The 17,926-nt window shown below is 35.9% G+C and overlaps 1 protein-coding gene across 1 annotated transcript in view; it reads left to right on the top strand.

Annotated features, from left to right (window-relative positions):
• The first annotated feature begins 3,855 nt into the window (after positions 1–3,855).
• LOC121381699 (protein cycle-like) overlaps positions 3,856–17,926 on the top strand; it is a 34,053-nt gene continuing 19,982 nt past the window's right edge. Inside the window, exons 1-5 of the mRNA XM_041511044.1 lie at positions 3,856–4,024; positions 12,289–12,424; positions 13,374–13,481; positions 13,955–14,112; positions 14,852–14,931. Of these exons, the coding sequence (XP_041366978.1) occupies positions 3,856–4,024; positions 12,289–12,424; positions 13,374–13,481; positions 13,955–14,112; positions 14,852–14,931 (651 nt within the window). The remainder of the gene's footprint in view (positions 4,025–12,288; positions 12,425–13,373; positions 13,482–13,954; positions 14,113–14,851; positions 14,932–17,926) is intronic.

The following is a 17,926-nucleotide window of genomic DNA, read 5'->3' as shown; positions in this document are numbered from 1 at the left end:
AAAGAAGCAATTTTACTGATTACTATACAGTACATTTAGGAGGTATTGATACCTATATAAAATGTGTATATTTTGTAATTTTGACATATAGTCGTAGAGCGGAAACCCGCTACATATTTCCATTAATAGCAAGGGAACTTTTATATGTACCATCCCACAGACAGGATAGTACATACCACGGCCTTTGATATTGCTGTTGTGGTGGATTGGCTAGCTGAGCGAGAAATAGCTAAATGGGCCGACCGACTGGAATCGATCCTAGACAGACCATGCATCAGGCTACCGCATTACAACTGGGCTACGTCCCGCAAAAATGTAGTATAATTAACATACATAATATAATTCTCAATTCTCAGTATATTAGTTCAGTAATGTAACAGTTTGAAACTGCAACTACATCTTTGGTTTATGAGCGTTGTTGTGTTGCGATGGTTACTAAATTTAACACTCAGCGGCTTTGTAACATAACTGTGCAACACGAAAGCTGCTGTTTATGTTAATATTTGTTATGCGACATAGAAGTAACCATGGTCGCACATGATAGACGTGCTCATTTTGATGGTCAAGTGGCAACTACCGTACTACCAGCTAATTGTCACATTTTTTGATAGTATATATCCTGAATATCTCATAGGTGAAAATTACCCAGAATTCCTGTAAGGGAAACATGCTCAAATGACGTCATCAAAATGGCGACCGTATTTAATATATTTTTAAAGCAACCCTGTAAAATGATGTAGACGTATCAGATAAAAACATCAAATTTCGTACACAAGTTGCCCATTGCAATTTGAATTACTACTCTTCAACGTTTCTGTTGGTTTTACCTACACTAACATGATTATTGTGGCAGCTTATGAGACGCATGATTTGAATTACTACTCTTCAACGTTTCTGTTGGTTTTACCTACACTAACATGATTATTGTGGCGGCTTATGAGACGCATGATTCCTTCCTCATTGAGGTTCAGGGGTGGCAACAAACATGTGGAGTCTTTCTACGAGGGTGGCGAATTAATCAGGAGATCAATATGAAAAAAATTAGTTCTGATAAACTAAAATGTTAAAAGCTGACAACCATGTGGAAATGGTTATTTACTCATTTCTGATTAAAATAAAACCGGTTGGGACTTTGAGAAATGCTATTTATGGCTAACACGGTCAACACAAGGTCAAGATGACCCCTTTGTATGCTACTATTAAAATAAAAGTATATTAACCTTAAATACAACATACAAAACCCTATATAATTATCCAATTAATAGTTTTAAAAATAAATTCAGTAAGCATCGATCTGCAATATTTATACATATTTCCCCCCATTCTGTATAACTATTTCATGTTTTCATGTTTAATCTGTAGTGTAATACTTAGTAGTTTATATCAGTTAACTGAGTAAATTTGTTATGCGTTGTATTGACAGTAAATTATTTAATGTATAGTAGTTAATAATGTTGGCTGGGGACCCTATGCGTTGTAAGTCAATTTACGCCTTGTGTGGTATGCACCGGCCTCGGTGGTGTCGTGGTTAAGCCATCGGACATAATGCTGGTAGGTACAGGGTTCGCAGCCCGGTACAGGCTCCCACCCAGAGCGAGTTTTAACGACCCATTGGATAGGTGTAAGACCACTACACCCTCGTATCTCTCACTAACCACTAACAACTAACAGCCCAGATAACTGAGGTGTGCCCAGGACAGCGTGCTTGAACCTTAATTGAATATAAGCACGAAGAATAAGTTGAAATGAAATGTGTGGTATGCCAATATTACATGACATTAACGATCGTGCTCATGATCTCATATCATATTATTATTATTATTATTATTATTGTTGTTGTTGTTGTTGTTTTCTTTCTTCACATGCCTCCTTCTTTTACTTCTCATCCTAATAATTCTTCTGTTCACCATCCTGTTTCTTCGCCCTCTCTTTGTTCTCCTAGCATTGTCCTTTTCATCCACCTACTTGTTCTTCTCTGCTTCTCTTCTCCTGAGTATCACCTGCATTTCCCCCTTCTCCTTCCATCCCCCCATTTCTTCACCCTTCACCTATTAATCCTTCTCCCTCCTCCTCTTTATCACCTCCGCCTCCTTCGTAATCTCACATCATCATCATATTGTTATCATCATCATCATCATCATCATCATATTATTATTATTATTATGATTATGATTATTATTATTGTTGTTGTTGTTGTGTTGTTTTTATTCTTCTGCCTCCAACTTTCAATATCACCTTCGTTTTGTGAATTATTCCCCATCATCTTTATCAACGTATTAAATTTTCAACAAACACACCATTGACATCTTCATCATAATCAACAATATTGTTATTATATTCTGCATATATGTCTACTAATAGGGGCGAGACGTAGCCCAGTGGTAAAACGCTCAGTCGATGCGCGGTCGGTCTGGGGTCGATCCCCGTCTGTGGGCCCATTGGGCTATTTCTTGTTCCAGCCAGTGCACCACGACTGGTATATCAAAGGCCGTGGTATGTGCTACCATGTCTGTGGGATGGTGTATATAATAGATCCCTTGCTACTAATGCAAAAAATGTAGCGGGTTTGGTCTCTAATGTTTGACATCCAGTAGCCGATGATTGATAAATCAGTGTGCTGTAGTGATGTCGTTAAACAAAACAAACAAACTGTCTGCTACGTCTTATTTTATTGATGATAAAAGTAATGGTAAAAACACACGGTTTCCAAACTTCATAACAATGCTTTGAATAATCCTTGCAACCTAAAGTTCTTCAAGTATCTCAAAGCAAGAACACCCCCCTTTCAACTTGAATTCCGACCCAGATGTCCTTCGTTCCTCTTTCACCATAGTGATTTCCCCTCAACACCCCTCTGACTGTCTCTGGTTGTGAATATGGAACTTCAAACTCCTGTTCTTGGTCTTACATTAAGATTTCTGGTTATGGAGTCCTTCTTCAAACAAAAGAAAGATCCCAGGCACTTGTGCATTATAACTTGAACAAATCCATATTTTCTCGCCTTCCTCTCAAATGCAAGGAAGTTAGAAATACTTTTGTAAATTTGTGTATCATTTATGTCTTGATGGGTGGAGACTTCTTTCTTGCTTCCTACTGGTCGCCTCTTATTTTTCAATGCCGACCGGGTTTGTGTTGGGAATAGCAACGCGCTTGTTTTGGCAAACATCTTGTTTGCCGTTATCCTCTTTCCCATTGTCAAGTATGACATTGGCTTGTTTGCCATTCAGCGGGACCGCTCCAGGTCCGCAAGAACCCGACAGAGACGGCTCGCTTTGATCTGGAAGAAGTGTAAGACATAGTTCTTCCTGGTCGGGTTTGAAGATTATGTGTTTTAGCATCATTCCTTGAGAGAGATAAACTCCATGACATTTCTTACAGGCAACTGGTTTTTTGGCTTTCTCAAACGGAGCAGTCGATTTTAATATCTCAACAGAAGTGAATTAAAATAAAATAAAATAGCCTGATTCTAGCGTTCATTTCATCTAACCAAGGATTTCGACAAGACACTGTGTCATTTGTAAGAGGAATATAGTTTTTTTTTTTTTAAATTTAAAAAACAAAACAAACAAACAAACAAACAACACGTTTGTTACAGTTTTCATAAAGAGTATATATTAACATATGGATTCTACAAAGAGGATATATTAACATATGGATTCTTCTAGCTGCAGTTTTAAGTATGAAACATCTTAGAGTAAACCTTCACCAAAGATGTTGTCAGCAGTTGGCATCAATTGTTTGATGCTTCTATTAATTTCGCTGGATTATCAGGAGTGGTAAAAAAAATATAATGAAGCATATTGTTATTGTGGCATAACTGTGGTGTGTATTTGAACAACGGTGAATAGCGTCGTCATGTACCGGAATCACTACTACCACTCCAACTATGGCGTGGACGTCACCAGGCCGTACTACTATCCCCACCACAATGTGGTCGAGGAATACATGTACGACGGCGAGTTCGGCCACCACGACCAGTCTCTGGAACACCTACACAACCCTCCCTACAACACCGACCACTACGGTAGGTACCAGTGTCCCGAGATGAAGTCAAACACTGACATTGTGTCTAACACTTATACAGGCCCGACTATTATATTCGGTGATATATTGTTGGGACCTCTTAAATCTAGCTTATTTATTATATATTATAAGCTAGATTTAAGAGGTCCCAGTATGAACGAAACAGACGAATTTCTCTCAGTAAAGAAACACCAGGGGCCCATTTAACTAAACATTATAAATTGACGTCTGCTATTAGCAGTTATACCGGTCGTGCGTTTACACGCGTTTACATCAATTTCTCGCAGAAAATTACATCATTGTGTTCTTGTAACTATATTTGTTGAATTATAATAGTACTAAGAACTGTGGTTTAGTCGTTTACGTGCAAAACTAGGATTACGATGTTTGGCGAAATTGGGCCCAGACCCGTAGGAACGATATTTGAAAATGCGGGGGACAGGATCCTCACCTGTGTGTGTGTGTATTTGTATGTGTGTGTGTGTGTGTGTGTGTGTGTGTATGTGTGTGTGTGTGTGTATGTATGTGTATGTGTGTGTGTATGTGTGTATGTGTGTGTGTGTGTGTGTATGTGTGTATGTGTATGTGTATGTGTGTGTGTGTGTGTTTGTATGTGTGTGTGTGTATATGTGTGTGTATGTGTGTATGTGTGTATGTGTGTGTATGTGTGTGTGTGTGTGTGTGTATGTGTGTGTGTGTATTTGTGTGTGTGTGTATGTGTGTGTGTTTATACAAGACATTGTTTTAATTATGCAATAGTAGGAAACATGTAAATGTACGGGAACTCAAGTTGGGCGGAGATAGACCCCTCCGAATCCTACGGGCCTGCAACATTAAAACAAAAACTAACCTGAGTTTGCTTCCATTTTAACATGCTTAAGACCATTCGCGTCTCTTTAACAACTGAAATTACATATTAAAATAATTCCCTTTTCTTGTTCAGAATGTCATTGTCTGTACATTCAGTATGTTTCTAATCCTAATGTTTTATTGTAGCTCTATCTGGAGTTTAGATCTCAATAATTTCATACTACTAAAAGCAAATGTATTAGGATGTATAAGGTACAACAATCAGAACGACCAGGAAATATATTGTATTTACAGACATTGTAGTTTATTTTTAATTTTTTTTATATAACATATAAATTTATTTGTTACAAACACCTTACAACGCAGCCACTTGAATAGGTATCTTGACACCTTCGACTACCACCCACCCATCATCATACAATAATGCTTTATTCATTAATTATTCTCGGTCTTTCGTTTTCATTTATAAGTCCATCATACTGTCATTTATTTTGCTTTTGCTTAAGTCCAAACATTGAATGCAATTATATTTTGATTAAGTGTTACAATGGTATAAAGAACAGGGTCGTAGCTAGCCAAGGGTAGGTGGGTGGGACAGTAGCCCTCACATTTTTATTGTTTTTGCTGGTTATTGATATTGACGTTTTAAGTATGTAATCTCCCTGAAATGGCCTCAAAATGGTATTTCAGAGCCTCTAGATTTCACGTTTTTCAAGGGGGAATTGCCCCAGGATCCCCTAGTGTCTTGCGCCTTCCATGCTGATTCGTTCCAAAAATTCATCTGCCCCCCCCCCCCTCCCCCCGTAAACAAAATCCGAGCTACGACCATGAAGAAAGAGAACACTTTCGATGGATCTTGACCATTCTGTCAAATAAAAGACAATTTATTATAATCTAGCTTATTTGTTCTTGATTACTATTACTATGCTTACTAGAGTTACACATATGTTACATAGTTTGTCACGTATTCGTGTAAATATCACTATCACTTTCTTGTACAGATCTATAATTATGTCATACGGGAACGGGAAACCATATTAACGTGCCTGTATTCCATTATAGTACAGACACATCTCTCTGGGGCCCAATCTCTGACTCTGGGGCCCAATCTCTGACTCTAGGTCCGGGACAGCAATGTAAGTTGAAGTGGGTAGAATTTGGAATTGCGAAAAGTTACAAAAATTATAGCATATATTTTTTAAAAGGTAATTAGCAAAAAAAAAAAAAAAAAAAAGAGAGAAAAAAGAAGAAGAGAAGAACTGACTTATCAGTCGATAATATATATAATTTGGAACATTTTAGAAAGACAATACAAAAATAAATGAGAGAAAGAAGAGAGGATCACACTATTTCATATTACAGAAAAAATGTTTTTACATAAAATGTTGAACGAAGTTTAAACTTCGATCTATGTATCCTCGTGTGGCCTTTTTCGAGTGATGTTATTCCTCTTCTACAATGAAGTGTTTCTTTCACTGTTATGTCGTTTTGATGATTTTCATGGATATATCTTTTAATTAATATTTTTGTCGTTTTTATAATATGAGGATTTATAAGAACAGTGCATTTATTATAAGTTAATATTTTTGTTATTTTGATCATGTGGATATATTTTTGAAATTAATAGTTTTTGCTTTTTTATTTTAATGAATTGAGTATTTATTGTTGTTAAGCTTTTTGTGGTTGTTTAAGTCAATTCTTTTGTCGTTTTGATGATATTTTTTTTTAATGAATAATTTTGTCTTTATGTAATTAGACTATTTGTTTTGTTTCTGTCGGTCGGTTCGACGTGTTTATAATATGTTTTGTCGTTTTGATGATACGATTTTAAAAATTAATAGTTTTGTCGAAAGAGACTCCATTTAAGATACCCCATTTAAAATTACACGTAATTCATTGGATGTGGCAGTCCTCCTACAGACAGTGCAAGAAGGATGAAACATCCCGTTACGTATCTTCTAGGGAAGTGGTAGTCCTCCCAATGACGAGCACTTAATAGTGGATTATGGAAGCAATCACGACATTGATTAACATCCTTTCGACGCTATGCAGAGATATAATTTTGATAACGGAATACGGTTTTAAATTGTTTCAAATAATTTATTTTGAATTTGTATCCAGTTTTAATGTTTAGCACACTACATGAAGGACAAAGCGTGTGATGGTTCATACTTCTATCCATGTAAAAATATCACGTTCATTTTTAATAATTCCAAGTGCATAACTATTTCATAAATATAAATTACTATGAAAAGACAATCAAAAGTTTTCATCCATTATTTTCCATTCTATTCAAATGAAATTAACACACGTGTCATCATTCTAGTTAAAAACAATAAGTTTACTACATTGCGTTTGAAATATTACCACTCTTTACCTCAAGGGGGTCCGAACAAGGAAGCAGCTCAATAGCCAGGCAACGCACTATATTGATTGAAATATATCTAATTGCATATACATGTCGTATATACACGTATATATACAAATGGATTGGTCACATGTTATTCAACTTACGATGCCCTCTCCTATTTACAATATATTATAACAATATCGGCGACTGCAACTACTTTCAAGAATGCAGACGTTAAAACACTAAACAAAATCAATACAAAAAAGAAGAAAAAAGAAAAGAAAAAAGAAAAAAAAAGAAAGCAGAACAAATAAATTAATTAATGTGAATGAAAGTGAAAGGGGAAAGAAAAGGGAGATGAAAGTAATACTGTTTTTCCTCAGACAGCCATAGGCATACGGTCTCATATTTGTGTGTGTGTGTGTGTGTGTGTGTGTGTGTGTGTGTGTGTGCGTGCGTGCGCACGCGCGCGCGTGTATGTGTTGTGGGAGGAGGGTCACGTTGATTTTTGCCTGAAAGAAAGAAAATGCCTGAATTTAGATAACATTTATCCATATTAGCAATGCTGACAAACAACTATTTAGGGTTAATAACGAATCACTACGCATTGTTTTTCATGGATTACAGCTAATATTGTGGGTACCATTATGGAACTACATGGTGAAAAGGTTTCTATAAATGGATTCCGCACAACTAGTTATAATTTAGTCGAACTACATAATATGATATTTAGATTCAACCCTGTTTACACTATAATGTTGAGAGTTTACTACATCGCGTAGTCTAACAATCAAGTCCAACAAAATAAAATAAAGAGGCACTATTTTCAATGGAACTTTATTCAACACCTACATTTTGGAACGTGACACGTCTACTAGAAAAATGGAGGAAAAAACTCCGTACCTATAGAACTTTTAAACATGGTTTTACCACTGTTATGTTACTACGCCTATGCCTACGTCATATCGACGTGCGTTATCAATGTTTGGTAGTGGTACCGTGCCTTTAAGATTAGAAACAGCCCGGGTAGATATGGACATTTGGAGATTCACAACAAAACCTGTTTTAACTGTCTTAAACATGTATAATCTGAAGAACATGTTCTTATTCACTGTCCTCTTTATAATGACATAAGAGTAGATCTTTTTAAAAAGGCAGTAACTGCTGTAGTAAATTTTAATAACCTTTTAGGTAAAGAAAAAATGTCATGACTTTTAAGCCACCCGGATATTGTTACAATTAAAGCCAAAAGTTGCTATCTTATTTTAATATGTTAAAGATGTTTTTGGATACATATAGACATATACATATTTTAGGGTTTTTAGTTTTACTTCTTGTAAATACAATACTTTAAAAATATTTTCGATATTCTTTTAATGATTTTAAAGTCTCTCTTAACTCCATAGGAGTGACTTGAGTACTTTTACTGCTGTATTATTGTATTATAACTGTTGAACTCTTGTTTTTATTTTAATCTGTATACAAAATGAGACGTAAATAAAGAATTGTTTGTCTGTCTGTCTGTCTACATATTAAATATATTTTCGGATTTAGAATATCAGTGTCTGATTATTCAAGGTATTTTTGATCATTCTAATATTTGTAAATTGCCCAAACTGGATTTAGTATCCAATAATTTCGTATGTGCGAACACAAATATATTAGGAAATTAAATGAAGTTTGACCTAGTGTAAATATTTTTAAACGATCAGAAGCATCTTTAATATACAACCGCTAATATTTTAATTGAAAAATATAATTACAGTCGTTAAAAGTCCGTGTTGGTCGACATCATCTTAACAAAAAGAAAGAAAGAAATGTTTTATTTAACGACGCACTCAACACATTTTATTTACGGTTATATGGCGTGAGACATATGGTTAAGGATCATACAGATATTGAGGGAGGAAACTCGCTGTCGCCACTTCATGGGATATTCTTTTCGATTAGCAGCAAGGAATCTTTTATATGCACCATCCCACAGACAGGGTAGTACATACCACGGCCTTTGATATACCATTTGTGATGCGCTGGCTGGAACGAGAAATAGCTCAATGGGCCCACCGACAGGGATCGATCCCACACTGACCGCGCATCGAGCGAGCGCTGTACCACTGGGCTACGTCCCGCCCTCTCATACAAGACAAGACAAGACTTTATTTACACTCGGGCCGTTGCACAACGGCATAGGAGAGAATATATACATACACATTTTGTTATATACATGTGACAAGATGGTTGACAGTAAATACATTCATTACAATACATACACAGATACACAAACACGTACAAGCACACAATCACCGAACACTCTGGATAGTCCCGTTAATAATTTTAAACAATAAAGAAAGCAGCTGAATCGATCTCTTGTAGTAGTGGCAATTGAATTATGAATGTAGGTGTTTTCACTTGCATTAGATCAATCTAAGCATTTATAACGAGGGTTTATTTACTGGTTGGAATTATTTAAATCGCTCGTTAATTTGTATTTGTGATTGTTATTTCAGCAATTTAATTTATTTTACTTCTATTATTATTAATGTTGTTGTGGTTCTTTTTTTCTTCTTCTTCTTAATAATAATGATGATGATGATGATAATAACAACAATAATATTTATTTATTTATGAATTACTATGTTTGTTGATTTTAAAGACAAATATTACATTATTGTTAAATATTATAATATTTTATTATGAATTATCAACTGTAAAGTAGGTTATAAACGTCAGCGTGTTTGTCTAACCAGGCTGAGTTATTTCCTAAATCACAATCAGTGTGTGTTTATTCGGGCGTTGTGCAACAATATTTGTTCTGCAGTGAACACAAACGAGAGACATTGTTCTGCAGTTTTGTAGCATTTTCACGTTCCCAGAAGAATACGCATGCGCCGGATTCCTACGCTATCCCGACCTTGACAAAAAGCACATGGATATGCAGGATGATTGTTACGGAAAGTAAAAAATATTTTATAAAATTGCAAAACGTAATAAACTGATCATGATGATTATCAGGTTGTAGATGAAAAAAATAGTATCAAAACCGATCTAAGCTGAGATAGTTTTTTTGGGGTAGATAGACACAAGCAAACAAGCATGCATGCATGCATACATACATACATACATACATACATACATACATACATACATACGTACGTACGTACCTACCTGCCTACCTACATACACACACACATACACACATACACATATACATACATATATACATACAAACATACATACATACGTATTATATCTTACAACTACTGACAAAAATGTTACAAAGAGGTGAATGTAATATACAGATACACACATTCAACATGAACCTAGTATTATAAGGAATTGCTATTTTTCAAATGCTATTTGTTTTTTAAATCAAATATACCTTAAAAACTAGTAAGTAATCGGAGTTCAAAACGGCATTTAATTAATCAATTGACCTAACACATCTGTCAGTCTCATTGATGAATATTTCATGCATGACAAACGTGCTTGAACACTCAGTGGATGAAAGCACATGTTAATTCAGTCACTAATTGATGCTGACAAGTGTGCTTGGCCTCTACCACGTTGATGTTAAGGCATCCGTCCTCCAAAAGTAAGCATTCGAGCATATAACGAGACCATCCTTCATAGACAAATGCTTCTTTGACTTGGACTTTGATTTTAAAATGCATAGGTTCACATTAGGCTATATTTGGTTGAACCATACTCATCTTTGACCGTACTGGCTAACGCAGTCTGCTTGTACTCTAATGAATGAATGAATGTTTAACGACACCCCAGCACACAAGAAAACAACGACACAAAAACACATCGGCTATACAATGATCAACATCAATTAAAAAAGTTAAAAGTATGAATAAAAATAGTGTAGATAGCATTGAAATAGTCGCATTTATGAACGACACAATGAAGAATATTAACATTAAATGTGAAAAAACCCCAACAGCAACAAAAAACCACAACAAAAAACAAAAACAATTCTTCAAATAGACAAAAATAACCAACTATGGTCAGACCATGAAAAGAGCGCATGGAGTTGTGGTAAACAAACCAATATTGTACCGAAACACATTTATTTCATTTCAGATTATTTTAGTGCTTATATCCAATTCAGGTTCAAGCAGGCAGTGGGTTAGTTGTTAGTTGGTTAGTGGTTAGTGCGAGAGAAGAGGGTGTAGTGGCGTAACACCTACCCACTGAGCCCTTAACTCGCTCTGGGTTGGATGCGGTACCGGGCTGCGAACCTTGTACCTACGAGCCTGTATTCCGATGGCTTGACCACTGCGTTCACCGAGGCAAGTATATAAACACAAAACATATTTGAAAACATCACAGATGCTTACATATAACCTAGTTTTAAAATTTCAAAGTCAAAGAACCATTTGTCTACGAATGATGGTCTCGTTATATGGTTTCTGTGAGTGATTGGATGTTATAACCCTGATTAAACAACTTCTCTACCAGAACGATATATCGGTCTGTAAATTCGGCATATGATTAGCGTGCGAAATATAGACTCCAAAAGCTGGAGCTGAAGGAATATTTCTCGACATGAAGTGAAAAACCAATTGTTGGAAAGTTTTGTATGAAGGCCAATGTCGAATTTCTATGTTTACCACTATTAATTACTCCATGCAATTAAATACAATTCCTACGTCAAAATATATTCAGTGAAAAATTAACCAATATTGAGATGGCCACGTGACTACTAGTTTTAGGCAGTACTCTTTCGTGACAACTACCTTGCATAAAATCAACATAGGTCGACCACGAACATTTTCCATTAGCCGCACGTCATGTTGCTGTTATACAAGTGACAGTATACCACTTGCATAGCTGTTATTAGTTATCACATTGGTTTGAAGATACTTGTTATATTTTGGTACAAGCTGCCAGTTAGTACTAAATATAGCTATTTAAATATAGAGGTCAACCTACATGCAATCATCAAAGAAATATTTCAAAATTTTGTATGTTTTATTTTTTAATAAAGAACTGGTTTCTTAAACCTTACTATATATATTAAGCCAGGACAACAAGTCAGACTATAGTAAGACACGACAAATGGTAGCGTGGTGTCTTTAAAATGATTGTTATATTTTTAGATTACTCGCCGTTATCGTTTGTGTCAGCCGGGTTCACGAAGTCAGGATGCATCCTTCCCGCCAAGGCCGATTCCTTACCGCCACAGACGATGCTGCAGCCACCCCTACCACGAAAACGCAAGACCTTTTCATTGGAGTACGTTCAAATGATTTATTATCTTATTTTATTTTGTTTGTGCGAAAATATTTAGATATTTAAAGGCGCCATGTCGTTTTGTGTGATGTTAACGTTTTTGCTTCATGAAAACAGTTTCCACGTCATCTGTTCATATGAGCTGTGTATGTCACTTGAAAACAACTGTCGCCATCTTGAAATATAATTTTATATAAGAATTATTTTACATATAGTTATACATACAAAAAATATCTATAGTTAAGGACAATATACATATGGACAGATACACATAAACACAACGGAAAGGCTGATGAACAGCCAGTCAGCCAGACAGACAGAAATACAGACAGTCTTGAGATTGATGATTTGCTGACACTAGTAGTAGAATTGTCAGTGATTATTAATCCAGGTCTAGTGCACACTGTATATTGCTTTGTTCTTCGCAGTATAAAATTAATGCTTGTTTTTATTTAACGACACCACTAGAGCACATTGAGTTATTAATCATCAGCTACTGAATATAAAAAAAAGGTCATTCCGACATTTCTACATTTTCCCATTAGTAGCAAACTACTTTTTATATTCTGGATGAAGAAATAGCCCAATGAGCCTACTAATGGGGATCGATCCTCGCATCAGGGGAGTATTTTACCACTGGACTACGTCCCGCCCCCTTTTCGCTTTTCGTACTTTAGACATAGGCGAGATTTAGCTCTGACGGTAGAGTGCTAGGCTGAAGTGTTTTGGTCGTAAGATCAAATCTAATCGATGGACTCATTGAGTTTTCTCTCGCCCCAACCAATGCCTATCAAAGGCTCTGGTATGTGCCGTCCTGTTAAAAAGGTAACAGTTGTCTTCTAAAGACTACGTGTCAAAAGTACCGGGTGTTTGATATCCAATAGCTGATGATTAATCAATGAATGAATGAAATATACTAGTTGTGTAATTAAACAAATGTTTTTGTTTGTAGCTTGGACAGTGCAGAGGAGGAAGAAAGCTTGTCAGTGGGTATGACGTCGCCCACGATGGTGTCCCCTGACTTACTCCTTGATCCTGCTGACCCTCGAAAACATTACAAGTATGTCTGTTTGTGTGTCTAGCGGTGCGTGCGTGCACTCGTTCGTATGTGTAGATTTTATGCTACTAGATTTTACTGTCCACTCCATCACGTTTTCGTTACTAAATCTGACAATTATCCTACAGCGTTCCGTGTCTTAGTGGAAGATTTCTTTCACATGATGCTTTCACTAGTCACAGGATTACCTTGGTTTTGTTCAGATTGGCTAACTATTAAGTAAAATGAATAGTAAGATCTGTTTGTTTTCAGTCATGAATACAGTCCGCCAACTGTATGAAACATGACGAAGACTGAACTTTTGACGATAGCTAGGCCTACGTTCGACAACAGCGTGCTAAGTGAACGTTTGCTTAGATTTTGATTGGTTGATACAAAACACCCAAATCAAGTGAGCGTTTTTTCGACTCTATTTTACTGAACTCGGCCCAGATATCAATATTAATTATTAATAAATATGATTTTTGTGTTTGCAGACAAAATCACAGTGAGATAGAGAAACGAAGAAGGGATAAGATGAACTCCTATATCTCAGAATTATCATCCATGATTCCCATGTGTAACACAATGAATCGAAAACTGGATAAATTGTCAGTACTTAGAATGGCAGTTCAACATATGAAGTCTGTTAAAAGTACGTATACAGACAGTTTTACAGGTTCTGTAGCTTGAGTGTCCTCTAGGCCATATACATGTCCCGTGTGTATGTTGGGTCAGGGCTAGAAAGTAATTTCGACAACCAAATCTGACGTTACATATCTTTATCCTTTTCGAGTTTACATATAACTTTAAACTAGCATGCTGGAGATTAGTACAAACGCTGCGAGAAGTAACCCGATACGCCAATCCAAAACTGGCTTTGGTTAAGAATGTCGGGTTTCTTATTGTAGTGTTTGCACTAGTCAGAAACATGTCAGTTTAATATTTGAGAAAATAGCAAAATAATAAAATTAAAAGTTAGTAACATCCGATTTAAGAAACTGTATGCATTCTAGATACAGTACGTAACGACCCATTAGTCTCATGAAATTTCACATTTGACAGTTTATAACACTAACAACACTCTAGCCCTATTATCGCATAAAAAGGGAATGCTGTAGCCGATTTTATATTAGGGGGTACCCACACAAGGGATGGGACACTAACATTGAGTCAAGGTTTTCGGCAACACACACACATATATATATATATATATATATATATATATAATGTCGTGGGCAAAATCGAGGTTTGATTAGGATTGTGTGTGTGTGTGTGTGGGGTGGGGTGGGGGTGGGGTGGGGGTGGGGGTGGCATGACCTCTCATGGCTGTGCTATTGTCTTCATTTGTGTATTTGTGTTAATACAATGATACAATTTGTTTCTATTTCAAGGTTCCAACAACACCTTGTCAGAAGTTGGCGAAAAGAACTCATATATATCAGATGATGAACTCAAACGGCTAATACTAGGAGTAAGTATAATACTTATGTATAACTGTACATCTAGTTATCTCGTATATATCTGATAATGAACTCGACTAATACTAGGAGTAAGTATAATACTTAGATATAACTGTACATCTAGTTATCTCGTATATATCTGATGATGAACTCGACTAATACTAGGAGTAAGTATAATACTTAGATATAATTGTACATCTAGTTATCTCGTATATATCTGATGATGAACTCAGCTCATACTAGGTGTAAGTATAATACTTAGATATAATTGTACATCTAGTCATCTCGTATATATCTAATGATGAAATCAGCTCATACTAGGAGTAAGTATAATACTTAGATATAATTGTACATCTAGTTATCTCGTATATATCTGATGATGAACTCAGCTCATACAAGGAGTAAGTATAATACTTAGATATAATTGTACATCTAGTCATCTAGAGATATAGTTATCTCGTATATATCTGATGATGGACTCGGCTCATACTAGGAGTAAGTATAATACTTATATATAACTGTACATCTAGTCATCTCGTATATATCTGATGATGAACTCGGCTCATACTAGGAGTAAGTATAATACTTATATATAACTGTACATCTAGTCATCTCGTATATATCTGATGATGAACTCCGCTCATACTAGGAATAAGTATAATACTTAGATATAATTGTACATCTAGTCATCTCGTATATATCTGATGATGAACTCGACTAATACCAGGAGTAAGTATAATACTTATATATAATTGTACATCTAGTCATCTCGTATATATCTGATGATGAACTCAGCTCATACTAGGAGTAAGTATAATACTTATATATAATTGTACATGTAGTCATCTCGTATATATCTGATGGTGAATTCTGCTCATACTAGGAATAAGTATAACAAGGGTATAGCGTAATCTGAACGGGGGGTGGGGGGTGGGGGGTCGTCGCGGACATAGCATGGTCTGAACCGGGGGTGGGGGTGGTGGTGGTGGTGGTCACGAGCATAGCGTGGTCTGAACCGGGGTGAGGGGCATAGCGTGGTCTGAAACGGGGGGGGGGGGGAGGGGTCGCGAGCATAGCGTGGTCTGAAACGGGGGAGGGGATCCGCGGGCATAGCGTGGTCTGAATATTGGGGGGGGGGGGGAGGATCAAATATGAACCTAGTGGACCCTTGTATCTGCATATCAATAGCCTAATATTGCCCTGTACAATTGTTTTAGCCGCCTGCGGGTGGATTGTTCGTTCGACCCCCAGCCTATGCCGCTGTACAATATATATATATATATATATATATATATATATATATATATATATATATATATATATATACTCTTCAAAAAAGTAGGGGAACCTGAAATATTAATGTTAATATCAACTATTAGACCGAACATACGTTTTGACCATATACATCCTAGTAAAGAATGTTCAGGTCTGTTTATCAACACACCAAAACACATTCCATAGTTTGCACGTGCATCACGCAGTTGCCCCGTACAAGTGCGTGGGATGTCATTTCCGATTTTGACAATTTCCAGGAAGATCGATTAATCACTTTGGAACATTATTTCTGTCAATCTTTATCAGTCTGTTGATCATACAGTTGTTATTGTTTTGTTTTTAGTCAGTTTTATGGTTTGAATTTGCGATTTACTGATAAAAAACCCGTAAACTTTCAAATTTCATTTCTGACCCCAATCGTCCTCAAGCTCTTTGGCGATCATAAAACCTACTGTAATACTGAACTACCGGTTGTAATATTTGCCCAATTAATTCACTATTATTATATAACCATTCCCCACAGCTAATATACCTTACAATTTTGAAATTTTGGCAATTGTAAATTCTTATTAGAGTTCCCCTACCATTTTGAAGAGAGTATATATATATATATATATATATATATATATATATATATATATATATATATATATTTGTATGTATGCTGTGTTATTTCCTCACTACTGTTCTTTCTATAAATAACGACCACGTACACGATTTGTGAATAACTTGGTTGTAAAAAGTTAAAGTTTGTTTTGTTTAACGACACAACTAGAGAACATTGTTTTATTAATCATCGGCTATTGGATGTCAAACATTTGGTAATTTTCACATATACTTGTAGTCTTAGAGAGGAAACCAGCTACATTTTTCCATTAGTAGCAAAGGATCTTTTATATGCATCATTTCACAGACAGCATAGCACATACCACGGCCTTTGATATACTAGTCGTGCTGGAACGAGAAATATGCCAATTGACCACCGACGGGGATCGATCTCAGACCGACCGCACATCAGACGAGCGCTTTACCACTGGGCTAGGTCCCGCCCGAACTAGGTTGTAAGACAAGCGAAAACGTGTCGCCCATCCCTCTTTGTTCCACTTTAATCAACTTCCTTCTTCCTTGTTCTCTCGGCTCTCTACGTATTTATGATTCATATTGTGTTCTGTATTCCATCTACGTTAAAAAAGTTTGAAATACGGACATATTACATAAAAATACAAATACCATATAACCTTACAATTTAAACACCAAGTAAAATAATTATAAACGACATTTTATACATTTGAAGCTATCTGTAACCTATACAGAATGCATATACATGTACATGTATGACGTAAAATACAGTTTTGGTTTGTAAGTTCCCGACCGCGTTGTGAATTCAGAGCTATATTCTAAGTTCATTTTTGTAAAGAAGACAGTAAACTAAACCTAAATCTTAAATACGCGCATGTTTCAACAATCAAACAGCTATTAAGCATACAATACAATGCAGTACAGTACAGTACAGTACAATACAATATAATATTTATAGTAAATTGAACGAGCTCCCATTTCATATCATGTTTATGTCCCGAGTGAACTAATGTTCAACTGTCACGAGCTTTAGCGAGTGACGATGAAAATTATTTCATGAGGGACATAAACATGATACGAAATGATAGCGGGTTTAATATTCTATTTATTACCCATAATCAATCTCAAGCCGTTTGATTGACGTTTTTGTAA

The sequence above is a fragment of the Gigantopelta aegis genome, chromosome 9 (genome assembly GCF_016097555.1).
Source record: "Gigantopelta aegis isolate Gae_Host chromosome 9, Gae_host_genome, whole genome shotgun sequence".
Lineage (NCBI taxonomy): Eukaryota > Metazoa > Mollusca > Gastropoda > Neomphalida > Peltospiridae > Gigantopelta > Gigantopelta aegis.
The sequence above is the reverse complement of the archived record's forward strand: the minus strand, read 5'-3'. Positions and strand labels throughout refer to the sequence as shown.